Here is a 22,094-nt window from a genome sequence, read left to right on the forward strand (position 1 = left end):
TGAATCGCCAGTGACTTCAACTTCCGAAGCTTCGCCGGGCGTTCAGTAACGATCGAATCTTGACCGTCTGGTAGCCACTAGAGTCACGGCCCGAGTCACGTTGCCAGCCACTGCGGCCGCGTCCATTCACTCTCATCCACTCACTCTACATACATCCTCGTCGTAAGCTGTCGTAAGCCTGCACACGGGGTGAGAGGCCCCCATCTTCAGGTCAGTCGCGAACAAGGCACCACGAAAATATCAGCTCAATTACATTGATGACCACTGACCCCCAGTGACATGGCGCCCGCGCGCAGGAAGTCAACCCGTGCTCGAACCAAAGTGCAGAAGGCAAACAAAGTGCGCTGTCATGCGTTTTATCGAGGAGTCGCGTCAAACCATGACGATAGTAGGTTTCATCTTCCGAATTAAAAGCCTCTTTAGACAGTGCCACATTGGCTGAACAACACAAGTGAGTGACAGTCAAGGTGCCTCTGCTATTCTCCGGTAGATCTGTCGATATGGGGCCAGAAAACTATCTTTTGAGGTCTTTGCTGCGTCAGAATTCAGTCCGGAGGATAGAAACGAAATATGGTCAATCCTCGAGAACAACATGAAGGATGCGTGAGCCGCACACCAATAGCCTCCACCCAATTGACTTGTCTGACCTGGTTTGCAGATACGCACGTTCCTCTTTCGGATGGAAACCGGTTGAGAAGCAAGCGGAGCTCTTCCATGAATTGTCACGATTCATTGTTGTGCGCAATACCCCGGAGGTTTCTAGCACTTCTGTGCCTGCGACGATAGTTGCGTACTCAATGTTCCGATTCGAGGTAGAAGAACGAAAAGACGTGGTCTATTGGTGCGTCTTATTTTAGGATACGCTGTGTATATCTTACAGACTCTGAACGTGGCAGCTACGAGGTTCAAGTACATCAGCAATCTAGACGCTCCGGACTGGGAGGATGTCTGATGAAGCAGCTTGTATCCATCGGCAAACGATGGAAAATGCAGATGATCATGCTGACGGTGTTCAAGTGTAGGCTCTGTGTTCTCATGCTACAGGCAGTAAACTCACGTCTGTCAACAGCGAATGTGGCAGCGCGCAGCTTGTACAACGCCTTGGGGTATGTTGCAACCTTGGTGTATGCCTCGGCCGTTTCTCTCATACCATCTGCGAATACCCCCAGGTTTGAAGTCGATCCAACGTCACCAGAATATCCTGACTCCGGCGAGGAGGGCTCAGAGTCGAGTGATGAAGAAAGGGAAGAGTATGACTATGAAATCTTGTCATTACCTATCGATTAAGGACGGATACGGGGTCTAGTGTTGGAATGAGTAGATGTAGACATACTCCATAAATTGGCGTGCATGTCGTTGACAAAAGTACAGTTCTCAACTCATCCGAGTCGCATCGCGCCTCAACTTCTCAAAGGCAGACGCTTACGAGCGCTTGTGTAACCCTAATTCAGGTCTTGCGGTGACAACCGGACAGTCCGGGGTCGGCTCAAGAACACAACGGTGTTGAACCAGTACTCCTCCATGTTGTCGACCTCGCTGGTGCGGACGGCGCATCGCGCCACGCAGCGTAGCATCCCAGCATGCAGACGATACGCATCACACGGTAGCGGTCCGAAGTACAACGAGCCTTCTGGCTACCTGTTTGGCGAGAAGGTACGTATGGCTGGCTGAGCATAGATTCGCACAAGCTGACCGAATGCGTTGGTGCCATTTTCCTGGCGAACTTGCGAACCGCAGCCACTACCGCCGGGCGAGAAGCGTAAGAAAGAGGACTGGGAGAGCGTTTGGTATGCGGGGATGTATGGGACGATGCTGCTGGCGGGCGTTCTCCTCTACTACAAGCCTGACACGAGGTGCGTGTATTTCGCCTACGTCGTGATGTGCTTGTTTGCTAACACTCCGGCGCAGTCTGTCAACATGGGCGTACAACGAGGCGAAGAGCCGGATGGAAGCGCGAGGAGAGAAGACCGACTATCCTTGATTTACACTCAACGTCTGCGACTCTCGCTCTGCACGCTCGAATCATATCGCTTTACAACGCTAGACACAGCATCCCATATTATTGTGTGATATACATATTGCTCTACGCTGCGCCAGTGTAGGTCGAGAACAGCAAATCAGGTACCTCAATAGCTCTATGTCTACGGCAGTTGAAGCCGGAGTGTACAGTGTCATGGTCATCAGGAGGTTCATGACTCGCAGTGCGCCTTGTATGCCTCCTCGTCCATCAATTTCTCAACCTATGAAGTTTGTGGGCAAAAGCACGGTTGGAAGACGAGGGAGAAATGCATACCTCAGCGGCATCCTTGACTTTGATCCGGCAAAGCCAGCCCTGGTCCTCTGGTGACTTGTTCAGGAGGCCCGGCTGGTCAGCGAGCTTGGTGTTGACCTCCTCGACCACTCCTGATACAGGGGCATACTGTAATGGCACAACAATGCCGTATCAGTAGATAGACCACGCCGTGCGGCGAGAACACTCAACGATGTCCGAAGCAGCCTTCACGCTCTCCACCGCACCAATCTGGTCTGAAAACGGCTCGTCTGTCAACGACGGAGGACGGCGAACGATGTGGACGACACTCACCACCCTGAGTGACCTCTGTGCCCTCCGTAGGCAACTCGACGAAAACGACATCCCCGAGGCTCGACTGGGCGTAGTTCGTGATGTGCACCGTGCCATTCATCGTAGCGTCGTCGAACACGACGACCTCATGGTCCTGTGTATACCTTTTGGCTGAAGGATATGTCCTCCGTCACCCCCTAGACTCATGCGGCCAGCCGTCACGACACTCACTGACAATCGTCCGCGTGAACGGGGTAAGCCTAGCACCTCCATATGCTGCTGGCCGTCGGGCAGCACGAAGCGCGAATGCCGCAGGACGAGAGATTTGCCGGAGAGCAGGGAGCATCTTCGTTGACAGGTCGTAGAGATGACGAGCACTCGCAGTCTGAGTATGAGCACGTACGACCGCGGCTGTTCAGAAAAAGAAATGTTCTCAGCTCGCAAGGGAGCCGACGGACTCCCGCCGAGGCTCTACCTCTTATAGTACGTCAAGACACCGCACGGCACATCGTTCACTAAGGCCGACGTCGAGCCGCGCAATGTGTTCCACGATGCATACATTATTGGGTCATGCTTTAATGCTTGCTATCGTGGGACTAGCATAGTTGGAGAAAGAACAGATGAGGCACTAAGCGAGATGTGTGCATGCAATACGACGAAAGCAAGATGTAGTCAGCCAACTTCTACGTTTGCGAGTGGGGATGGCGATGATGAGCATTATAGACATGTATGTATAGCGGTACGTAAATATATTCCTCCCAGCCCACTACGCATAGTCGATTATCTTCGTGATGATGCCAGTGCCGACTGTGAAGAATGTGAGAACGACGGTCTTCCCTGTAGCGACTGTTAAACTCACCAGTCCTGCCACCCTCACGGAGCGTGAAGCTGGGCCGATTTTTAGCATGTAAGATCCGGCTTGACTGTGTAACGATGCGCTTACCGTGTCCCAATCTCCGCTGCAACATCTTTGCGTAGCGTGCAAGTCATCTCGACGTTGTCACCAGGCATAACCTAATCAAGGAGGTTAACAGCGGACCCAACGAATAGCCTATCCTACCCCTTACCATCTTCTCAGCGGCATCAGCAACACCCTCTGGCCAACCCAGCTTACATGTGATATCAGCAGTGCGAACGAAGAGTTGCGGCGAGTACGACTCCGTGAAGGGCGTGTAACGACCACCTAGGGTAGGGTATTCAGAATCTCACTAATGAATGAGTCGATGACGCTAGTGTTTACCTTCATCCTTAGTCAAGATCTGTGATCAGGTGAATTACGGTGAATATCATAGACATTCTGAGGACGACTAAACAACGCACGTAGATCTGAGCCTGGAACTTACTGACGGACTTGATGGTACCGGGAGCAGCGACGACTTGGCCACGAGTGATCTGCTCACGCTTGATGCCACGGAGCAGGACACCCATGTTGTCACCGGCTTCACCCTGCAAGCGTGCCAGTGAGCTGTTTGAGCAACACTGTTGCACGGACGACTCACCCTGTCAAGCTCCTTCTTGAACATCTCTGATGAGGATCTCAGCACTTGAGTACTGTACAACCTCAATACGCTACTTACCGATACCGCTCAATGTTGTCTTGATCCTGGCTCCGTAGCCGACGATTTCCACTTCGTCACCCTTATGGCAAACACCTCGCTCGTTCTGTTTGTTCGGTTCGGTCAATATGGGGACACAAGCAGAGGCTAGTTACCGTACCCGACCGGTAGCAACCGTACCACGCCCAGTGATACTGAAGACCTCTGAAGCATCGATGAGCTGGTGGAGACTGAAGCATTGGGCAACGTGGGCATACCTTCGATGGGCAGGAGGAATGGCTTGTCAAGGTCACCTGGTCATCTGTGAGTGCCATCCTATGGATCATAGACATCGACAAACGTACGAGGAGGGATTTCAAGCCATTCGTCACAAGCCTTAACAAGTTCAAGGATCTTCTCCCGGCCAATCTTGGGCGTTTGTCCTTGCAATGCTGCTAGGGCAGAGCCCATGATGATGGGAGTGTTCTCTCCGTCGAAGTTGTATGTCGACAAGAGATCCCGCATCTCCATGTCCACGAGCTCGAGCATCTCCTCGTCCTCGACTTGATCAATCTTATTGATGAACACGACCAACTTCTTAACGCCAACTTGACGGGCAAGGAGCAGGTGCTCTCGGGTCTGAGGCATCTGACCATCTAGAGCGGAGACAACAATAATGGCACCGTCCATCTGAGCGGCTCCAGTAATCATGTTCTTGATGTCTGGATGACAATGTCAGTGTGGGGGAGCACAGAGACATCAGAGTCGCCTACAATCAGCGTGTCCAGGACAGTCAATGTGGCCATAGTGACGATTGGCACTCTCGTACTCGACGTGGGCTGAGTTGATAGTGATACCACGGGCCTTTTCTTCGGGAGCCTTGTCGATCTCAGAGTAGTCCCTGAACATCGCACCACCCTGCTCAGCGAGAACCTTGGTGATGGCTGCAGTCAACGTGGTCTTGCCGTGATCAACGTGACCTGTTTTCGATACATTGTGACGTCGATTCGAAGAGCCTCGGGCAAGGAACACCCACCAATGGTACCGATGTTCAGATGGGGTTTCGCCCGATTGTACTTCGAAGATAGACCATCCACGTAGTGCGACCTGCGACTGACTGCAATTGACACCGGCGAGGTCAGCGAAGTCGGCAGAGAATGTATCCAACGCACCCCAGCCAACTTTGGCATGCGAGAACGTTGGAGGTACGACCCGCGTAGGATTCCTGAGCAGAGTGCGACTGCATGTGGAAGAGGAATACGATGCCGCTGTTATCAGAGGGCTTCAGCGACATGCTAGCCTGCGGGGGGGCAGAGACACTGACCTCGTGAGCCGGCGAGGCGGCGGGAGACTGCCCTCGAAGCCAGCTGTGGTCTGAACATGACGGTGGACTGAGAGATGGATGTGCGTTGGCGGCGACCGGCTCGAAAATGTACGCGAGCTCCAGCGTCTATGTGTCTCCCAGCCCGGCTCACCGCGGCAGCGGGTACGGGCGCCTGTTCCCCTCGCTCTCTGCCCCGCACTCTGGCCGGATGGCGACCCCAGACCGTCAAGACCTCATTCGCAATGCAGTCCTCTTTCTTGCTGACCCAAAGGCGTGTGCATCTCACCTCGCACATAATGGCAGTGATTAATGTGGCCCGTAAAGACCCAAGCATCGCCATTCGCTCAGCGAGTCCAGTTCCTGGAGGCCAAGGGTCTGACCAGCGCGGAGATTGACGAGGCCATGAGACAGGCTGCATCGCAGGGAGGACAGATGGCTCCTGGTCCATCTTCCGTTCCGTATGGGCCATCCTATTCTCCTGTGTACGGGCCATCGCCTTTCGTCGCACAACCTCCTATGCAACCATGGGATTGGAGAGACTACTTTGTGAGCACTCATAAACGCATCTCTACTTCGGCACTGACACGCTTCAGATCACTGCTGTTGTCTCTGGAAGTGTCGCCTATGTGGCAGCTTCACTGTTCAGAGTATGTAATGCGGCTACGACGACGGCACTGCGCTCATCGTTTGTGACAGAAATTCGTTCTTCCGCATCTGCAGCCACCATCTGCTACCGCGTATGAGGCCGACAGAAACGCGTTGACGTCGCAATTCGACGCAGCAGAGGCTCTGCTCAAAGACATTCAAGAAGAATCAGCTGCTGTCCGCCTTGCAGTCGAACAGCAGAGTGACAAGGTCGAGAAGGCGGCGCAGGAGGTAGAGGAGATAGTGAAAGAGATGAGGGAAGGTGAAGCGAGGGCGAGGGATGAGATGCGCGAGATAAGGGATGAGGTGAACAATGTTCGGGAGCTGTTACCGAAGGTAACGTCGGCACTTTGTGGGATGTATCGTGTTGCTTACCGCATCTACGCTCGTAGATGTTGGAGAAGAACAAGGAAAGTCAACAACAGACACTCGCGGAACTACAGCAAGAGCTCAAATCAATGAAAGCACTGTTGTTGAGTCGCGGACCATCTTCCCCGAGTGGCTTCTCCACACCGATAGTCCCCAGTAAGCCCGCTATACCAGCATGGCAGCTCGCCGCCGCTCCATCCTCTGCAACCACGACCAGCATCCCATCACCTCAGCCGCCGTCTATGTCCCCACCGTTGCCCAATGGAAAGGGAAAGGCGGTGGAGGTACCATCCGATGCTTCTACTCCAGAGTCATAGTGTGCGTGTACCAGGCTTGTCGCCGTTGTATACTATACCACTACTGGGAACACATATCCATTGCGCTTGAATCATGACAGACAGAAAAACGCAGGTTGTCGTGTGCGACGACTCATCGCAATCTTCAGACGCTACATCTCAGCCACGAGCCCCTCATCCTCTTCTGACGATGGCGCCTGTCCATCACCTTCGGGTTTCATCTCACCGTGGACCCCTTCCACATTCTCCTCGAGATCAACAGCATCTACAACATTGTCAGAAAGTCAATTGTTATGTGACAGCCAAGACGCACCATCAGAGTCATTGGCGTAGATTGGACTAGACCCCTGGCTACTACCTACTAGCGACTCCTCGGTCTTCTTAGGACTCTGCGATGCCGCCCTGTTTTGGCGAAGGGGCGCGATGGCAGCATTCCACTGCCCATGAGGACGCAGCTCGAAGAGCAGGTCTCCCTGGCGGTTGAAAACCGGGTTGGCGAGGACATATGCATTGGTGCCGGGATAGCATGTCTGCCACGCCCCTTCGTACTGTCGCATCCCTTGAACGACCTCCTTGAAGTCGAGCGACTGCGGTAGCTGAGCCTTCAGCTCCGCTGCGATGTCGAGGTAGTTGGTGGCGGGGGCGTTCCCTTTGTACTCGACCTTCTCGCAGACGATAGGAATCTCATCGAGTGCGTCGCACTTCACGCCATTGTAGAGATCGGTCTGAATGTTGATGGACGTAACCCATCTGGCCACTCCGCTCGCGCTGCCGATCAGGGAAGCTTAGCGAATGCTCGATGAGACCGATTTGAATATGCGGTGCTTACCTGCCCTCGATCAAGCCTGCCTTGTAAGCAATCTCCACTGTGACCTCTCCCCATACTTTGATCTCCAACTTCCCACTCCTGTAGACCGTCGGTAGCTCCACATAGTTGCGAGTAGAACCTAGAAAAGAACGGTAAGGCTACTTCCGTGAAAAGGGATCAGGCGCCTCACAGGTTACCGCGTAAGCGCCATTCGTTATACCGCTGCCTTCATGCGAATACGTAGTTGAGACGTTGTAGTCCCATTCGTACTTAATGCAGCTGTTCTCTTGGATCCTCTCAACTTTCCAAGGGCAAATTCGCGGTCCATGACGTGCAGCTATGGTAGTCAGTTGTAGCTGCCAGCCGTCGGTTGTGTCGGAAGCGACCAAGACGGGGATGACAGATGTAAGGGAATTGATGCGAGCCAGGCGATGAAGCACATTCTGGTCCTTGTTGGATATCGCGACGGTCCCATGAGAGAAGCCTCTCTCAACGCGCGCGACCCAGTTGGTACAGAAGGAGAGATTATGACCAGGTCGGGGATGCTGAGAGGTCATCCCGAGGATCGTGAGCACTGGCTCGACCGATGCCGACAGCTGTGCCCAGTTGTGGCGGGTCACCTCGACGCTGGAGTAGACTTGGAAGTCAACGTCTGTCAAGGCATACGACAGGTCCAAGGGCGGTGCGCTCCAGACAGGCATGGTGTGCAGAACGTGTAACCCGTTGTGCACCAGAGCAGGGAAGTAATGCTGGCGGAGGTAGTAGATCATGCCCTGCAGCTTGTCGATGAGCTCCGAGCCCGTCGTGTGAAGTAGGTCGTCTATCTGCGAATATTCGTACAAGAACTCGGCACCTGATAGTTCTGGTTAGGGGGTGCGGGGTGACATGACATATTGTGCCTCACTGCTAGTGTCGAAACATAGGTGGCGGAACGTGCGATCTGCTTGGTTGCCGTGCGTTTTGTACGCCTGAGAACCAGAGGCATTCGAGAACCAATCGGGGCTGGTGCTTTGAAGAGTAGCATCGTCGATCATTTCGAGTTTCACCTCGAATGCCAGACGGAGGTCCTCGAAGTCGTATTCTTCAGCGCTGTTAGAATGTCCAATGAGTCATTTCATGACGCTCCTGAACTGTTCTACACACTCGAGGGAGGGTCTCATGTCAACCAGCGGACGAAGAAAGCCGTCAGTCAGGTGGACCCACAGGAGCGCACGTCCATTGCTGAGCAGGTACACGGCGAGGGGTTCGAAGGTTGCAGAGAAGTACCGCTCGTATGACCACTTTGCCAGCATAGATATCCAACTCTCGGTCCTCTTCGCCGCCTCGTGGATCTGGGTGAAGCGCGAGTTTATCGACCCTTGGGAGACGGAGATGACCTGGTCAAAGCCTTGCATATCCGAATCTACGATGATATCGGTCCAGGACGCCTGCGTAGTCTCTGCGTATTCCTCGAAGGCGGAGAAGGTGGACGTCTCTATCCGCGTCATGGCGAGCTGTACGCTGCCGACAGAAGCGGCGCGCCCCGTGTCGTAGAGGACGAGGTAGCCTGCGCTCTCAAGCACGGCGAGATACTCCCTCTGTACAAATTCTAGAATAGCTCTCCTATAATGCTCGTAGCCGTCGGATTCGTCGCCAGGCGGGAGTGAGGCGTTGACTCTAGACTCTTAAGATACATGGCCGAGCACGACAGTACATTAGGTCAGTTAGAATGGTAAAGCAAGAACGAACTCACTGCTCAGGTTGACCCTGATACGAGTTTCGATGGCTTGTTCTTGAATCACTTCAACCGTGATGGGAATTCGCCAGCCGTCGAGTACACTCGTCGGTGCTCTGGAGGACAAATCCATAAGATTCATGATATCTATAAACTCCAGCGAAAACGACGTACCCGTCAAGACCGGCCTCTTCGAATACGAAGATCTTGTCAAGCATAAGGTACAGGACCGCCTCGCGCGAACATATCGCTTCCACTGTCGGAGGGCCGAATTTCAGGTGGAATCGCACATCAGTCTGGTATATTGACCACAATCCAAGATACTCGGCAACGGAGTTGGCCTTCCAGTCAGTGGCTGCGGTATAAGTCGTCGTCCCGCCGGCCGCTGTCGCGATAGCGGCTTTCGTCCAAGCTAACTTGAGTTGCTCGTTGATCTTGTTCACGTGGATGCCATATAATTCGAAGCAGTCCGAGCGTGTGTCGCGCCGCGATGCAGTGTAGTCGATGAGCAGAGGCAGGCGACTGATTTCGAAGCTAGGAAGAGAGAAGAATATATGATTCCCCGCCTTCTGTAAGAACTCCAGGTATCGGCGCAGAAACGAGAGGATCACGTCTCTGTCCTCCGCGATTGCTGGGGTTGCGGACACAAATTCCGCCCCTGACATGATATATCAGCATGCCTACGAAGCCAGGACCTCAGGATAGTACGAGTTACCGAGGAGGTCCAACGTGATCAACCGAATCAGAGCGGGTGCGCTGCCGATTTGTATATCCGCACTGGACGCTGTACGAATGTCGAAGCCGACACGTAAATCGAACGTTTGATGTTGTATCTCTCTGACACGGTCACTGCACGAAATACAACTCCTCAATCAGTCAGTGGAGGGAGATAATGAGGTTGACCACATACCTTTTAGGACTTCTGAGGACGCCGCCCTGATCGAGTGAGTCCATATAGTAATGCCCGGTCTTGATTTTGATTCGAAGGATGACATCATGGTTACAGATAAACTCGAGATCTGGCTTGTCGAACGTCGCATGAAATTCTGTGTCGTACCCAGCTTTGCTTTGGCGTCGCCTTGCCACCTTGCCATACACGAAGTCGTAAAGAGCATGGGAGTACCCTACATGCCTACGTCAGCGGCGATGTTCCTTGGACATTTGACTAGGTACATACGAAACTGCTCTTCAGCTTTTTGCGCGTTCGCATGCTCTTGGAAGCAAGATGCAGCGTTAGCGTGGAGGACAGCGAGTTGAGCGTTGATGTACTGAGTTGCTTGGGGAGCGCAATTTTCACCGAAGCACATCGTGTATCGTGTATAGGAGTGGCTCGCTACTAGGGAGACGATGCAAGACTTGAAGACTCAGCCCTTATCTCACCTGTAGAAGGAGTATATATCCAAAAGACAACGGCTGCGCATCCTATGATATCCGAGCTGAGAGATCAAGCACTCCATTGAGGACCAACGGAGCGTACCATAAGAAGGCGTACGATTCGATCTGCGGGTGTCCCAGAGTGCCTGTTGCACGTCAGACATCTGATCCGGCATTCATAACGACAGACAAGATGCTTCTGAAGCGGCGAAGGTTAAGAGAAAGTATGAGAGTCTTACACACGTCGCGAGGCGATAGACACAATGTGTCGAGCCGTAGCTCCAGTCAGTTGTCCGGAGGCTGACTACGCAAGATGTGAGTGAATAGCACACCGTTGCTTCGGAGACATAGGGCATCGTTATGATGGTATTTTGACGTGACTTGCTGTCAGAAACGCGACGGAGATGTGCTCATATAACATGGTCCGGTATAGTCCCTGTTCAACGCCATCAGATAGTGTAATATTAGATGGGATGTGGACCGTTTGGGACGCACCTGGCCACACCGACTGCAGCACACGCCCCGAACGCGAGGCCATGCAGTCATCCAATTCATTTGCGAAGTTGAAGATAGCGTTGACAGAATTAGCAGAGTGGATGCGAACACATACATCAAATGTCGCGCCTCGTACAGGCTGACCTTGGCTCCGAGACGCAGAAATGCTTGCTCCAAATGATAGTTAACAGAAATTGGATGCCGATGGTTATGCCAAGTCGAGATCTGCGCAATGTTCAACTGACCGTATCCAGGACTGAATATTGAACCCTGAGTCCTAAGTCACCACATAAAGGAGAGAAGTGCTGCTTTCGCACACCGTGTCATAGAACGGGTCCAGAGTCGCCGCTGTATTAGACGTATGAGCCCGAGCCCGAGAGGTCGGGGAGGTCGAACCTAGGTCGAACTGTACATGAACGTCCTGCGTGGGCGTCTAGCACGGTCTACATTCCTACGCGTCCAGCACGTGCTTCACTGAGCAGGAAACGCGCGAAGCGTGTCTCCGGTCGCTGGCAGCAGCGAACAGCGCGGTGAGTGCGCGGAAGACGGCACTGTTTCCATTTACAATCTACTTCACCTTCATCCCACTCCTTTCCACGGACGTCAACCGGCCATTCCATACCCATCGTTCAATCAAGCATGTTCTCGCAATGGATTCAGGCAGTCGAGAACCTGGCACAACACTCGCCGAAGTCTTCCCAAGACTTGTCTGCTGAAGCCCGCCAGGCGCGACCGTCCCTAGACAAGGCGCGCAGGGGTTCCCAATCATCTCTGAACTCGCAGCGCCCTGCAAGTCCTGCGGGAAGGCCTACAGATGGAGGTCCGAGGCCGCGCTCTACGTTGGAAGACCGGATTCGAGCGAAGCTTGCCAACGCAGAGGCATCCAATGCCGGTACTCCCTCGTCTTCATCTGCCACTAGATCGAATTCTACTACAGGACCCGACTTTCCTCTTTCCCCCGCGTCGACACCCTTGCCAGACTCACCGGCGCTGTCAACCGGCAGTAGTGGGGACCCGCTTAAGGGAAGGTCTCTCTCGCCTGCGGACCCGCAAACCACGCAGCCAGAGATACGCTCGCCAGTACCTGCAACGTCCAGGCACGGATACACGGCTGGCGTTGACGCCGTCTGGCATCCTCTTTCCCCGACTTCTGCACCTCTGCCTGATTCACCACCTGTGTCACCGACGCTCGATACATCTCATCCTGCGACAACTACTTCTCTACACTCTCTTGTCACCGACGGGAGTCTCCAAGAGTCTCCTGAGGCCACTGGGCACGGTTTGGAGATGGAAGACGCGCCAGACGCAAAGCCCGCCATGGCCCCGTCTCCATCGCCTGTTCTTCAGCAGGATGAACTGTTAGCTTCAATACCGGAGACGAAACCTACCACGGAGACCACAAATCTGGAGGCGGGGACGACATCGGGAGCTGTTGCTGTGGACACCGAGTCGAGTGATGTTGAGCCAGCTGCGCCTGCGGATGACCATACAAACACGACAGGCAGCAAAATTGAGAGCGAGGAGATACATCCATCTCCTGTTGACGTCCCTCTCCTTACCGTGCCTCCCGCAGAGCCTGATACACCCCAGTCCACCACAACAGCACAGGCGCTTGACTCTGTGCCATCTGAAGTGCCGTCACTGCCAGATACCCCGGCCGATACTGTGTTACCTCCGCGTGTTCCGACAGAGAGCGCGGCTCCTTCGTTGGGGGAGCCTGAACCTCGCGCCGCTTTGCCCTCGCAGAACGTCCCGGACAAGCCTGCGATCCAGTTGGTGTCGCAAGACGCCAGCGAATTTCCTTCAGTCGACACACCGCGCACTGCCTTACCCTCCACGCCGGTGACACCTTTACTGCCGAATGATGCGGAGAGTGATGGTCTAGTTGAAGGTCTGCAGAAGCGATTGAAACTGGTGGAGCAACGATTTGCAGGTGCGCATAATAGGCATAGAATCGCCCGTAGTTCTAACACTCTGCTAGACGTCTCCACATCGTTCAAGCGGCTGCAAGCAGAAAAGCTCGCGACGGACAAGGTCCTCCAAGAACTCACCCCCCTTCAAAGCATGCAGGAAGTGGAATCTTTGCGCGACTATCTCCAGAACATGAACATGAAGACGGAGGTAGGCTGGATGTTCGCTGCAGTATCGGAAGAACTTCCTGACACGGACTCAGATGACTCAGGACGAGATCAAACGCCTCACGGGCAAGCTTACGAGTGTGTAGCCTCCTTTGTTGTCTTTCGTAACAGTGTTGACCGATGGAACATAGGACAAGAAGAGCGGATCGACGAGCTCAGAGACATCCACCGACTGGAGTCCAAGTCTCAATCGGACCAGATCGATAAGCTTAAAGCCCAGATCGACGAAGCAGAAGCTCTCCTGAAGGCAACCCAATCTTCCACAACGCGTGCTGAGGAAGAGTCGGCGAAGCGCAAAGCCGAGATTGAACGCTTGCAAACAGATATGGACCGTATGAAGGGCGCTGTCAAAGACGAGGAGGAGAAGCGCGTGAAGGCCGTGGGTCTCTTGAAGACAGTGCGGCAGAAGCTCGTGAAAGCAGAGAAGGACCGGGACGATGCGTTGAAGGAGATCCTGGGCGTCAGAGATCAGGGCAAAGGAGAGTTGGAGAAAGAGCGCGCAGAGAAGGCAGAGTTGAAGCGCGAAGTTGAGCGGGCAAATGCAGAACGGGAGACGGCTCTCAGCGGTCTCAAGGCTCACTTCGACAAAGAGGTAGCTACTCTGAAGGAGAGGCACGAGAGGGAGCTGGCCGCGATGAAGAGTCAGTTCGAGCTTGAGGCCATCACGACGAAGGTATGCCAGTGATTATGATGCCCGCTTCGCTTTGCTGATAGTCCCTCTCCAGACATCGTTGGCGAAGGACATCGAGAACCGGGACTCCCGGATCGTGAATCTTCAGAGTCTGGTTCGCTCATTGGAAGGGGAGAAGGACGAGTTCTTCGACCAGCTGCAACTGCGGCAGGCAGAGTTGGAGTCGTCGCGATCTCGTCTAGAGTCGCTTGAGGGCCAGACGACCGAATTCCAGTACCAGCTCCGCGAAGCCACCGATCGCGTCGCTCTCCTAACGGAAGAACTCTCGGATGCTCGTCGAGAGCAGGAGACGAAAGCTCTCAACATTGGTCCCTCCGCCGAGGAAGTATCTCGGTTACTCTCCGCTGCTGAGTCCAAGTACGAAGCACGCATCAGCGATCTGCGCAACAGGCTGAGCACCGTTGAGCGGGAGCGGGAAGAAGGCGAGGCGCTGTGGAGTCGGAAATTGGCGGATAAGTCTCGAGAACTGGATTCTCTGAGGGAGATACTCAACTCGTCAGCGAAGAGCCGAGAGCAGGAATCCGAGAATGTGGGAACTCTTCAAGAAGAAATCGATAGGCTGAGGGAGGATGTCCGAGTGCATCAGCTACGTATATCTGATATGCGTGCGCAAGCCGACAGGGCTGCGGAATCTGAGGTACGTTTGAGTGTGTACAATGCGACCAAGCTCACCTACGCCCTTGCTATTATAGAATGGCTTCAAGTCACAGATTTCGGACCTCAATGCGAGAATCATTGCTCTACAGCAACTCGTTGAGGAAGGCAAAGCAAGAGAAGCCCAATTGCGCGCGAACAACAAGGTATGGCCCCTACTTATGGCCACCACTGTCATTAATGTCGCATCAGACCTTGCGTGACGAGCTCCGCAAAGTCCAATCGTCTGCAGCGCTCCTCGAACGGCAGCGAAACCCGGGTGTGGGTTACTGGGCTTCGCGGCAAGATGTTTCCGGCGAACGTTCACCGAGGTCGTCCATGGATGGTCGCGATAGTCCATCCAGACCTAGCTCGCCTGCTCTCTCACAATCTGACGAGGAGCTCAACATCGAATACCTGCGAAACGTCATCTTGCAGTTCCTGGAACACAAGGAAATGAGGGTCAGTCTCCCCCTCCTATGTATTGTACTCGAGTTTGCAACTGAAGCTGGCGCATATCATTCAGCCACATCTTGTGCGCATTTTGTCTACGATTTTGAGGTTTACTCCGCAGGAAACGAGACGACTCGTGTCCAAAGTGTGATCAAACAGCGTACTTACCTACTCTCACTTCTTGACCTCATTGGCTGCCATCTATATATATATATATATAATAACATTCATTCGAACTGGGATTCGTGATGAACGCCGTAGCATCCACACGTTCAGACAACAGTCGTGCGTTTTCTGGCAGCCGTGAACGCGTGTACCACAGTACTTGCCTATTGTGGAACAACCGCGTTGTGGCGTTGAAACGTTGATGTGTGAACCGGATTGGGCTACTTACCACGGCTCTCAACTAACTTGAAGCCATTGGTTGGCAGTCAGCACGTCTGTTGATCCCAGACCCTCGACCGACCTTCTCAACATCTGTGACTGCGCTATTCGCTTGTATGCTACGCAAGTATGTCTGTGAGCGAACTCACACGGAATGCGTTCCACAGTGGCATATCCGCGAAGAAAGTGAGTAAACCACCCTCTTCGATGAGGCAGTTATGTTGAGCGTGCATCTAGTGGGCGTCTCTTTGCAAACTGCTTCTCACGAACAATGGCATCCATGCTGCTACTGAGGATGTTCAAACCGACATCAGCAGTAAGTGGCCATCTAGTTAGTCGGCCTGTTCTTACAGCAGCAATTGACCTGCGACAATAGATTCTGTGCTAGTTTTGTTTCGAAACTATCCAGGGGATCCTGCATTGCAAGGCTACCTCAGATGTGCAATAAAGGACAACCTCTTGACGCTCCCGAAGTTTGTGACGACATTCCTCTCGGCCGCCCAATCGCCAGATCTGCATAATACGGCCACACTTGACATGCTATGCAGGGTGGCTCTCGATGTGCACTATGCAACGGGTCTTCCAGCCCTTGGTTCTATCGTTCCTTATTCGGAGACACCCGCCGACCTCTTGGGCACAGTACAGAATGCCATCTCCTTGCTACGGACAGCGCATCACCTCCCGCCATCTCACTTCCACCAACTCATCACTTCAGCGTCTGAACTCCTCACTCTGTTGATATCCTGTGTCAGCCCTGCAGATATATCACAGATATCGACAGCACAAGCAATGGTGTATTGTGCTGAGGCGAATGATATCCTACAGATCCAGAGTCTTCTCCCAGCCGTCAAGCAAGAGCTCGAAACATTCGCACTGTCATTGAGCTTGTTGCTGGGTGATGATGCGAAGGCCGCACGAGAGGCACAAATGATGCATACTCTACAACTAGCGTATAGCAAAGGGGACATCATGGGTCCAAGCTCTGACACGGCGGATCTGGTGACCTGCGGTCTGGTCCTACATTCTTTCGTATGTTGATACCCTTTGAACGTTGTCATTTCGCTCATCTAACGGGGCTGTAGATATTGAACCGAGCAGGCGACTTTGGTGCAGGAGATGGCACACATGCCGCTGCAGTACTTGTGACTTTGTTCAGGTGCCTATCGTGGCCGCCCACGGTGTTCTTCTCGCAGCTACTTCTTGCGGCCGTGTCTTGCGTAGCGCAAAGTACTAGCCCAAGCTCCTCGTCAACATCGTCAATCATCTTGCGTGCGTTCGTTGTCGGTCGTGTAAGTGAAATCGGCGGCATCTAGAAGAGCAGTCTCACTCATTTTGACTGCAGCTTCCGGTATTACTGGGTATGTTCAGAAAGATAGCGGAATCAGAGGGTCTATTAGACGGTGGCTGGGTACGTCAATCACATGTAACTCCGAACAGTTTACATCTTACCTAGGCCCCAGCACGTAGCAATCCAATATGGGCTGATGAATCTCCTCCGAGTGAACCTCCTCGAGAAGTGTGATAACGTGCAGGCATTCCCGAGCACGAGTGGAGAGTCGGGCGCAGAGAAAGCCCTTCAGTGAGTGCATAATTCAAAAAATGACTGCTCTCAATCAGCAACCTCACGCTACTTTAGTCCGGCTCCATTTGCCCTAGAGTTCCTACATCAAATGGCCATCACGGACTTGGTCGACGCATCGTTCGCCGCAACTATCAACCCAACATTGTCCAATAATTTTACCCCTCGTATCACGACCGAGGCTCGCGACGCAAGCATGGATGTCGCCGTGGGTCAACGAATGCTTCATGAATTCGTCAACACATCTGACGCAGTTACAGTCATACCTCGAGGCCAAATTGATCTTGGACAACACCGACATCGAAGAGGCCGTGTCATTAGCAGAAAGGGTATGCAGAGATGCATGCAGCCATGGAGATTTCGCTGCAGTCGTCCACAAGGTGAACATTGTTTGGAAACTGGTCGTGATGATTGCTGATACCTACCCCAGAGATTCACGAGCCTCAGCCAGCCTTCTGACGTCGAGTCCCTCAGTCACATCTGCAAGGTCCTTTGCCGCTGCGAACCAGCCGTCGACATCATCTCGATTCATGTTTGTCTACGAGAACTTCTCGCGTCGGCACTAGCCTTCGTGGAGGACTACGATTGCGAGACAGTAGGCACGCAGACCCATAAACATTCGTAGATTGTAGTAGACTAACACTGTTGATACAGGTGACCCGCAGACTGCGGTCAGCCATCTAGGCGATGTGGTCCTTTTCCTACAAGAGATGGTTGCGCGACACAATGTTCGAGATCAATCGATAGGTTATCATCAACCACTACTCACATACTGCTCTATCTAGTGGACACGTACAAACGCGAGCATCGGCGATCACAAGTTGAACGTCGATTTCATTCTTCCTGTGGCCACTGTATACCAAGTTCACGAGCTTCAAGACGAAGCGGCGGCCGATTTCCAGGCATGGAATAAGGCCCTCTTCGACAAGAACAGTGAAGGAATCGAGGACAGTATTCTCCGGTAAGAGAACCGTGGTGCGCAAGATAACGTGCACTGACAAGGGCAACATACAGGAATACTCGACCGAAGACACTGTTGCGGATTACAGCTAGTCTTTTTGCGCATGCGATCAGCCTATGCTTGGAACGGAAGATGGAGAAGGACGTCCTTGTAAACGGAATACAGTACTTCTTTGGGAATCTTCTCAATTGGACTCTGGCCGGGACCGTGAGGTGGCTGTTGACAGAAATCCGACAAAAAGGGTACGTCAGGACTCTCATCGGCAACGTCCACTGAGACTGAAGATCTGCAGGTACAATGCTCCTGTGCATCTTGAAGTCCTGCAGACGCTTCTGCTTTCGCCATCATGCCCACACGCCATTCTCCGCCTATCCGCCCCGAGCATCTTGAGGCTGCTCCCATCCACCCACAAGCAAGAACGCAGTCGCACGGGACCTGTTGACCCTTCGCCAATCCGGCGCATTGCATTGCGAACTCTAGGCCTTCTTGTAGAAGGCGGGTGTCTTGCCTGCCTTGTTCGCACGAATGCCCACTGATGGGATTGCAATATCACAGATGCGAGTCAACCTCCGCTTTCTCTCAATAACCAAGGAAGCCCGAAAGTCGATCACGCTACGCATGCTGTACGAAACGCTCTGGCTGCAGCGCGCGGGGGCAAAGCACCGGCCCTCGACCTCGACCGCTGTTTACTGGCTGTTACTCCCGCTCGGTTCCTTTACGTCCTCTGGAGGGAACTTACTGTCGCCGCGACGATGGGCGAGATGGAGGCGGCCAGACGCCTGGCGTCCTTCATTCTAACGACTCCGCGGCATTCGCACTCGCCCCCGCTCCTGCCCATCTTCTTGCACGCATATCTACCTGGCATTGTCACCGGCGCCGACAGCCTCCCACCTTCGGAACAGGCGATCACGGTGGAACTAGTTGTCTCCGTGGCCGCATCGGCGTTGACAGCGGCGTTGTATCTCGAGCGTGCGCTGCTCACCGTCTGCAACGAGAAAACTTCGGTGCTCGGTCAATCTGCAGCCGCCATGGCGCGTAATCTCGGGAGCGAGCTACGGAGCATGGCGCGTGGCCATAATAGCAGTAGCGCCATCGTGCAGAGGTTGGCGTCATCGCCTGCCTTCGTTGCCAACTTCCCTACGTTCATGGCAGAGCTATGAGGATGGAATGTAGTGTATAGGGACCGACGGTGCAAATTACAAGGGGCATATAAACAGACTTGGATACTGTATTCACTGGTAGTCGCCAATGACTCTCCTTCCTAATGATACATAAGGGCTAGGCTCAGACGTCCATCGCCGGCGGTGCTGCGCGGTAATTTCGTAAGACGATGAGAATACAGTCAACGCTAGTGATCTACTCACGGCAGCAAGCATTTTCTGCAGGATTGCACTCCTGGTCCGGAGGACACATGATCAAGCATGACGTCTCCGCTGAGGTCTTCAAGTTTTCTTCTGGCGGCGCCGTTCGCGGATGGTATTCCGGCTGAATGGTGCTCGAGTGGATGCCCTGGTAGTGAAGCGCCTTCCTTATCGCGGCTGCGACGGGCATGAAGTCGTGATTCCGGCTCGCCATGACGTGCACGCTAGCGACGATCTTCGACTCCGAGAGCTGCCAGACATGCAATTCGTGCAGAGACAGCACGCCGTCGACCGCGAGAATAGCGCCCTTCACGTCTTCGATGGACACGGTCGAGGGAACGCCCTGCAGCAAAATGAACGACGTGCTGCGAACTGAACAAGTTAAATGAGCGGATGAATTAGCATGGGGTGCATGTCCAAGCGAGAAACATGCGTACCCAGCGGTAAGGCGGAAGAGAAGATGATGACCGTAATCACCAGTGAGATGAGGGGGTCGAAGTAGTACTTCCAACTCCACGACGAGTAGAGAATGACCAGCCCAGTCGCGATGACGCCCACGTTGCCCAGTGCGTCTCCCAGCACGTGTAGCAATAGTGCGTGCATGTTCATCGACCCGTGTGAATGCCCATGGTCGCGGCCGCCATTGCCATGGTCGTGGTTTCCGTCCGCATCGTGTGAATGCGAGTGCGAGTCCACAGAAGCGGTCTCGGAGAGCAAAGGCGTAGACTCTGTTGCTGGCTGGGCATCGCCGGCTGAGGAACCAACGAGAGTCCCGTCGGGGTCAGCGTCGCCGATGGCAGAGCGTGAGCGCGAACGATGATGACGTGACTTGCTCCGCAGTCCCCTTGGAGGCGGGGAGGGCGACCGAGCAAGCGCAATCTCTTGCGCTGTCTGCACCAGTGAGGCACGGGTCGCTGCGGGGTGGCCGTATAGCGACGAGTAGGAGTTTGTTCGAGCACGGGCGCGACTCGGGGAGATGTTGCGCGGCGGCGTGGTGGACGCCTTGGGAACGTGTTCACCGCTGTGAGACCTGATGCTTGAGGGTTTCGACGATGTCGGCGTGGTCTTGCCATGGGAGTGGCCGTGATCATGACCATGTTCTGATGCACAATGAGTCGATGCCACAAGTCAACAGCTCCGGCGTGGACGAACCATGGAACAGGAACAACCCGACGACGTTTGACAACAACCCCAGCGAGCCCACAATAGTGATCAGTTTGGGGTTCGATATTTCTGCGACGGTCTGAGGTCAATATGCTAATGTGTTGCCTCTGAGCTCCGGTGCTTACCCGGGGCAGAGAAGAATCGGCCGATAGCCTCTATGGAGATGGAGAAACAGAGAGCAAGAAGGAAGACACCATTGACAAGAGCAGCCAGTATTTCGGCGCGATGCCACCCATAGGAGTAACGAGAGTCGGTTTGTGTTTGGTTCGTGAGCTGCGTATGAATGTCATCAGGTCCTGAATGCGCGCAAGTAGCGCGGTATACTGTTCTACCTTGATCGCATATAGAGCAATGATGAGGCTCAGGATATCACTGCAGCGCCGTTCAATTCATCAGGTCGAGCGTGGACGGATATGAACTCACTTCAACATATGGAAACTATCTGCGATGAGCGCCAGGGAGCCCACAGCATTACCTGAAGCAATGATCAGCCACTGCTAATCTCAGCTCACAGGAAGATGATCGAGCGCGACGCACCGACGATGAGCTCGAGGAGAAAGAAGAGAACATCTATGACCAGGAGAATGATGATTCTGGCTGAGCGATTCATGGCGGGAGGAGAAGAAGAAGAGACAGGAAGCCAGCCGTCGGACGTGCAGGATATATGAGTGACAGAATGCAAGAGGGAGCCGACGCGGGAGTGGCTCGCTCTGTCAATGGAGCACCCACGTGCCAAAAGTAGATCCGATCAGTCATTTCGGCCCATCTTATCAGACGAGCATCGCAAACCCGTGGCTTCGCCACGGGTTTACGGGGCAATTTCTTCATTCTGTGCTTCATGTAACTTTTAAGATTTCATGCTTATGCAATGCCAGACCTGGGCTTCGCCTCAGGTCTGGCGGCAGTTCTTTCATTCTGTGTTTTGTGTTACTTTGGAGGTTATATGCTTGGGCATTGCCAGCCCATGGCAGGTGATTTCTTTATTCTGTGCTTCATGTTACTTTTAAGATTTCATGCTTAGGCAATGCCAGACCTGGGCTTCGCCTCAGGTCTGGCGGCGGTTCTTTCATTCTGTGCTTTATGTTACTTTGAAGGTTATATGCTTGGGCATTGCCAGCCCATGGCTTCGCCACGGGCTGGCAGCATTAGTTCATTCAATGCTGTGTGTTAGTCTTCATGCTTCCCGGCCTGTGGTTCAGTGATATCTTTGTCTTGTTGAATATAATCTGACATTTCTTACTATTTCCTGATGCTGGTGTGATATTCCCTATTGTCCTGGTATTTATGTATCATTTTCCTGGTACTACTCAGATATCCTATTGCCCGGTACTGATTTCCCGGTGCTCACAATATGTTCAGTCTTGTGATTGCACTTTAATTGAATGTTTCCTGGCCTGTGGTACACATTCAGCAATTGTCTTCTTGAATATGATCTGATGTTTTGAATATCACCACTGTTTCATCCTATTATTTCCCGGTACTGATATTCCCTATTGCCCGGTACTGATGTGTCCTGTTTTCCCACTACTGATATGTTATGTTTTCCCGGTGCTGACTAATTTATCATCCCTCAGTACTCACAGGTCCTATTTCCCGGTACTGAGTTG

General features: G+C 53.4%; 9 protein-coding genes across 9 annotated transcripts; 5 read left to right on the forward strand and 4 right to left on the reverse strand.

Annotated features, from left to right (window-relative positions):
• Positions 1 to 110: 110 nt before the first annotated feature.
• On the forward strand, positions 111 to 1,443 carry C8Q71DRAFT_756811 (acyl-CoA N-acyltransferase). The gene is made up of 8 exons (XM_047923630.1): positions 111 to 210; positions 276 to 339; positions 393 to 451; positions 511 to 603; positions 659 to 841; positions 897 to 1,018; positions 1,070 to 1,106; positions 1,170 to 1,443. The coding sequence occupies exons 2-8, from the start codon at positions 280 to 282 to the stop codon at positions 1,285 to 1,287; spliced, it is 672 nt and encodes a 223-aa protein (XP_047779273.1). The 5' UTR covers positions 111 to 210; positions 276 to 279; the 3' UTR covers positions 1,288 to 1,443.
• Position 1,444: 1 nt separating this feature from the next.
• Positions 1,445 to 1,981, forward strand: C8Q71DRAFT_907147 (ESSS subunit of NADH:ubiquinone oxidoreductase-domain-containing protein; the record flags this gene model as incomplete). The annotated part of the gene is made up of 3 exons (XM_047928945.1): positions 1,445 to 1,653; positions 1,738 to 1,853; positions 1,909 to 1,981. The coding sequence occupies exons 1-3, from the start codon at positions 1,522 to 1,524 to the stop codon at positions 1,979 to 1,981; spliced, it is 321 nt and encodes a 106-aa protein (XP_047779274.1). The 5' UTR covers positions 1,445 to 1,521.
• A 208-nt stretch (positions 1,982 to 2,189) lies between these two features.
• Positions 2,190 to 2,909, reverse strand: C8Q71DRAFT_857424 (glycine cleavage H-protein-domain-containing protein; the record flags this gene model as incomplete). The annotated part of the gene is made up of 5 exons (XM_047927408.1): positions 2,190 to 2,240; positions 2,294 to 2,419; positions 2,483 to 2,526; positions 2,585 to 2,734; positions 2,795 to 2,909. The coding sequence occupies 5 exons, from the start codon at positions 2,907 to 2,909 to the stop codon at positions 2,190 to 2,192; spliced, it is 486 nt and encodes a 161-aa protein (XP_047779275.1).
• A 194-nt stretch (positions 2,910 to 3,103) lies between these two features.
• C8Q71DRAFT_756826 (translation elongation factor Tu) lies at positions 3,104 to 5,585 on the reverse strand. Its single transcript, XM_047923631.1, has 15 exons — positions 5,423 to 5,585; positions 5,271 to 5,366; positions 5,135 to 5,215; positions 4,872 to 5,078; positions 4,464 to 4,820; positions 4,377 to 4,412; positions 4,280 to 4,323; positions 4,141 to 4,225; positions 4,063 to 4,088; positions 3,884 to 4,009; positions 3,804 to 3,822; positions 3,631 to 3,746; positions 3,507 to 3,577; positions 3,423 to 3,451; positions 3,104 to 3,370 (listed from the first exon to the last, which is right to left on the reverse strand). The coding sequence occupies exons 1-15, from the start codon at positions 5,478 to 5,480 to the stop codon at positions 3,330 to 3,332; spliced, it is 1,392 nt and encodes a 463-aa protein (XP_047779276.1). The 5' UTR covers positions 5,481 to 5,585; the 3' UTR covers positions 3,104 to 3,329.
• Positions 5,586 to 5,595: 10 nt separating this feature from the next.
• On the forward strand, positions 5,596 to 6,842 carry C8Q71DRAFT_756828 (peroxisomal membrane anchor protein conserved region-domain-containing protein). The gene is made up of 5 exons (XM_047923632.1): positions 5,596 to 5,693; positions 5,747 to 5,968; positions 6,016 to 6,069; positions 6,119 to 6,403; positions 6,460 to 6,842. The coding sequence occupies exons 1-5, from the start codon at positions 5,631 to 5,633 to the stop codon at positions 6,751 to 6,753; spliced, it is 918 nt and encodes a 305-aa protein (XP_047779277.1). The 5' UTR covers positions 5,596 to 5,630; the 3' UTR covers positions 6,754 to 6,842.
• An 8-nt stretch (positions 6,843 to 6,850) lies between these two features.
• On the reverse strand, positions 6,851 to 10,561 carry C8Q71DRAFT_899777 (uncharacterized protein; the record flags this gene model as incomplete). Its single annotated transcript, XM_047928792.1, has 11 exons — positions 6,851 to 6,997; positions 7,046 to 7,500; positions 7,562 to 7,679; positions 7,731 to 8,393; positions 8,445 to 8,629; positions 8,684 to 9,203; positions 9,273 to 9,370; positions 9,429 to 9,912; positions 9,970 to 10,103; positions 10,165 to 10,378; positions 10,432 to 10,561. The coding sequence occupies 11 exons, from the start codon at positions 10,559 to 10,561 to the stop codon at positions 6,885 to 6,887; spliced, it is 3,114 nt and encodes a 1,037-aa protein (XP_047779278.1). The 3' UTR covers positions 6,851 to 6,884.
• A 2,735-nt stretch (positions 10,562 to 13,296) lies between these two features.
• Positions 13,297 to 15,189, forward strand: C8Q71DRAFT_707171 (uncharacterized protein; the record flags this gene model as incomplete). Its single annotated transcript, XM_047920546.1, has 6 exons — positions 13,297 to 13,339; positions 13,393 to 13,934; positions 13,987 to 14,601; positions 14,657 to 14,752; positions 14,799 to 15,047; positions 15,112 to 15,189. 6 exons carry the CDS (start codon positions 13,297 to 13,299, stop codon positions 15,187 to 15,189), a joined length of 1,623 nt encoding a protein of 540 aa, XP_047779279.1.
• A 362-nt stretch (positions 15,190 to 15,551) lies between these two features.
• Positions 15,552 to 19,122, forward strand: C8Q71DRAFT_796525 (mediator complex subunit Med5-domain-containing protein; the record flags this gene model as incomplete). Its single annotated transcript, XM_047925683.1, has 14 exons — positions 15,552 to 15,608; positions 15,660 to 15,738; positions 15,799 to 16,451; positions 16,505 to 16,711; positions 16,765 to 16,830; positions 16,883 to 17,001; positions 17,059 to 17,209; positions 17,256 to 17,381; positions 17,432 to 17,600; positions 17,656 to 17,729; positions 17,787 to 17,962; positions 18,016 to 18,204; positions 18,255 to 18,463; positions 18,518 to 19,122. The coding sequence occupies 14 exons, from the start codon at positions 15,552 to 15,554 to the stop codon at positions 19,120 to 19,122; spliced, it is 2,880 nt and encodes a 959-aa protein (XP_047779280.1).
• A 124-nt stretch (positions 19,123 to 19,246) lies between these two features.
• Positions 19,247 to 21,097, reverse strand: C8Q71DRAFT_857429 (cation efflux protein; the record flags this gene model as incomplete). The annotated part of the gene is made up of 8 exons (XM_047927409.1): positions 19,247 to 19,269; positions 19,327 to 19,695; positions 19,761 to 20,423; positions 20,476 to 20,556; positions 20,613 to 20,760; positions 20,820 to 20,859; positions 20,911 to 20,962; positions 21,025 to 21,097. The coding sequence occupies 8 exons, from the start codon at positions 21,095 to 21,097 to the stop codon at positions 19,247 to 19,249; spliced, it is 1,449 nt and encodes a 482-aa protein (XP_047779281.1).
• Between the last annotated feature and the right edge of the window lie 997 nt (positions 21,098 to 22,094).

Source organism: Rhodofomes roseus (assembly GCF_022264815.1).
Source record: "Rhodofomes roseus strain CIRM-BRFM 1785 chromosome Unknown C8Q71scaffold_9, whole genome shotgun sequence".
Taxonomy (NCBI): Eukaryota; Fungi; Basidiomycota; class Agaricomycetes; order Polyporales; family Fomitopsidaceae; genus Rhodofomes; species Rhodofomes roseus.

Bases quoted from the DNA above. Each gene is read 5' to 3' on its own strand.
- C8Q71DRAFT_756828 (XM_047923632.1), top strand. From the start codon at position 5,631: ATGGCGACCCCAGACCGTCAAGACCTCATTCGCAATGCAGTCCTCTTT. The intron at 5,694-5,746 runs GCGTGTGCATCT...TGGCCCGTAAAG, and splicing joins TCTTTCTTGCTGACCCAAAG to ACCCAAGCATCGCCATTCGC. The intron at 6,404-6,459 runs GTAACGTCGGCA...CTACGCTCGTAG, and splicing joins TTCGGGAGCTGTTACCGAAG to ATGTTGGAGAAGAACAAGGA.
- C8Q71DRAFT_756826 (XM_047923631.1), bottom strand. From the start codon at position 5,480: ATGTTCAGACCACAGCTGGCTTCGAGGGCAGTCTCCCGCCGCCTCGCC. The intron at 4,089-4,140 runs GTAAGTAGCGTA...GATCCTCATCAG, and splicing joins GACAACATTGAGCGGTATCG to AGATGTTCAAGAAGGAGCTT. The intron at 3,452-3,506 runs GTAAGCGCATCG...AAATCGGCCCAG, and splicing joins GCAGCGGAGATTGGGACACG to CTTCACGCTCCGTGAGGGTG.
- C8Q71DRAFT_756811 (XM_047923630.1), top strand. From the start codon at position 280: ATGGCGCCCGCGCGCAGGAAGTCAACCCGTGCTCGAACCAAAGTGCAG. The intron at 452-510 runs GTGAGTGACAGT...ATATGGGGCCAG, and splicing joins ACATTGGCTGAACAACACAA to AAAACTATCTTTTGAGGTCT. The intron at 1,019-1,069 runs GTAGGCTCTGTG...GTCTGTCAACAG, and splicing joins CATGCTGACGGTGTTCAAGT to CGAATGTGGCAGCGCGCAGC.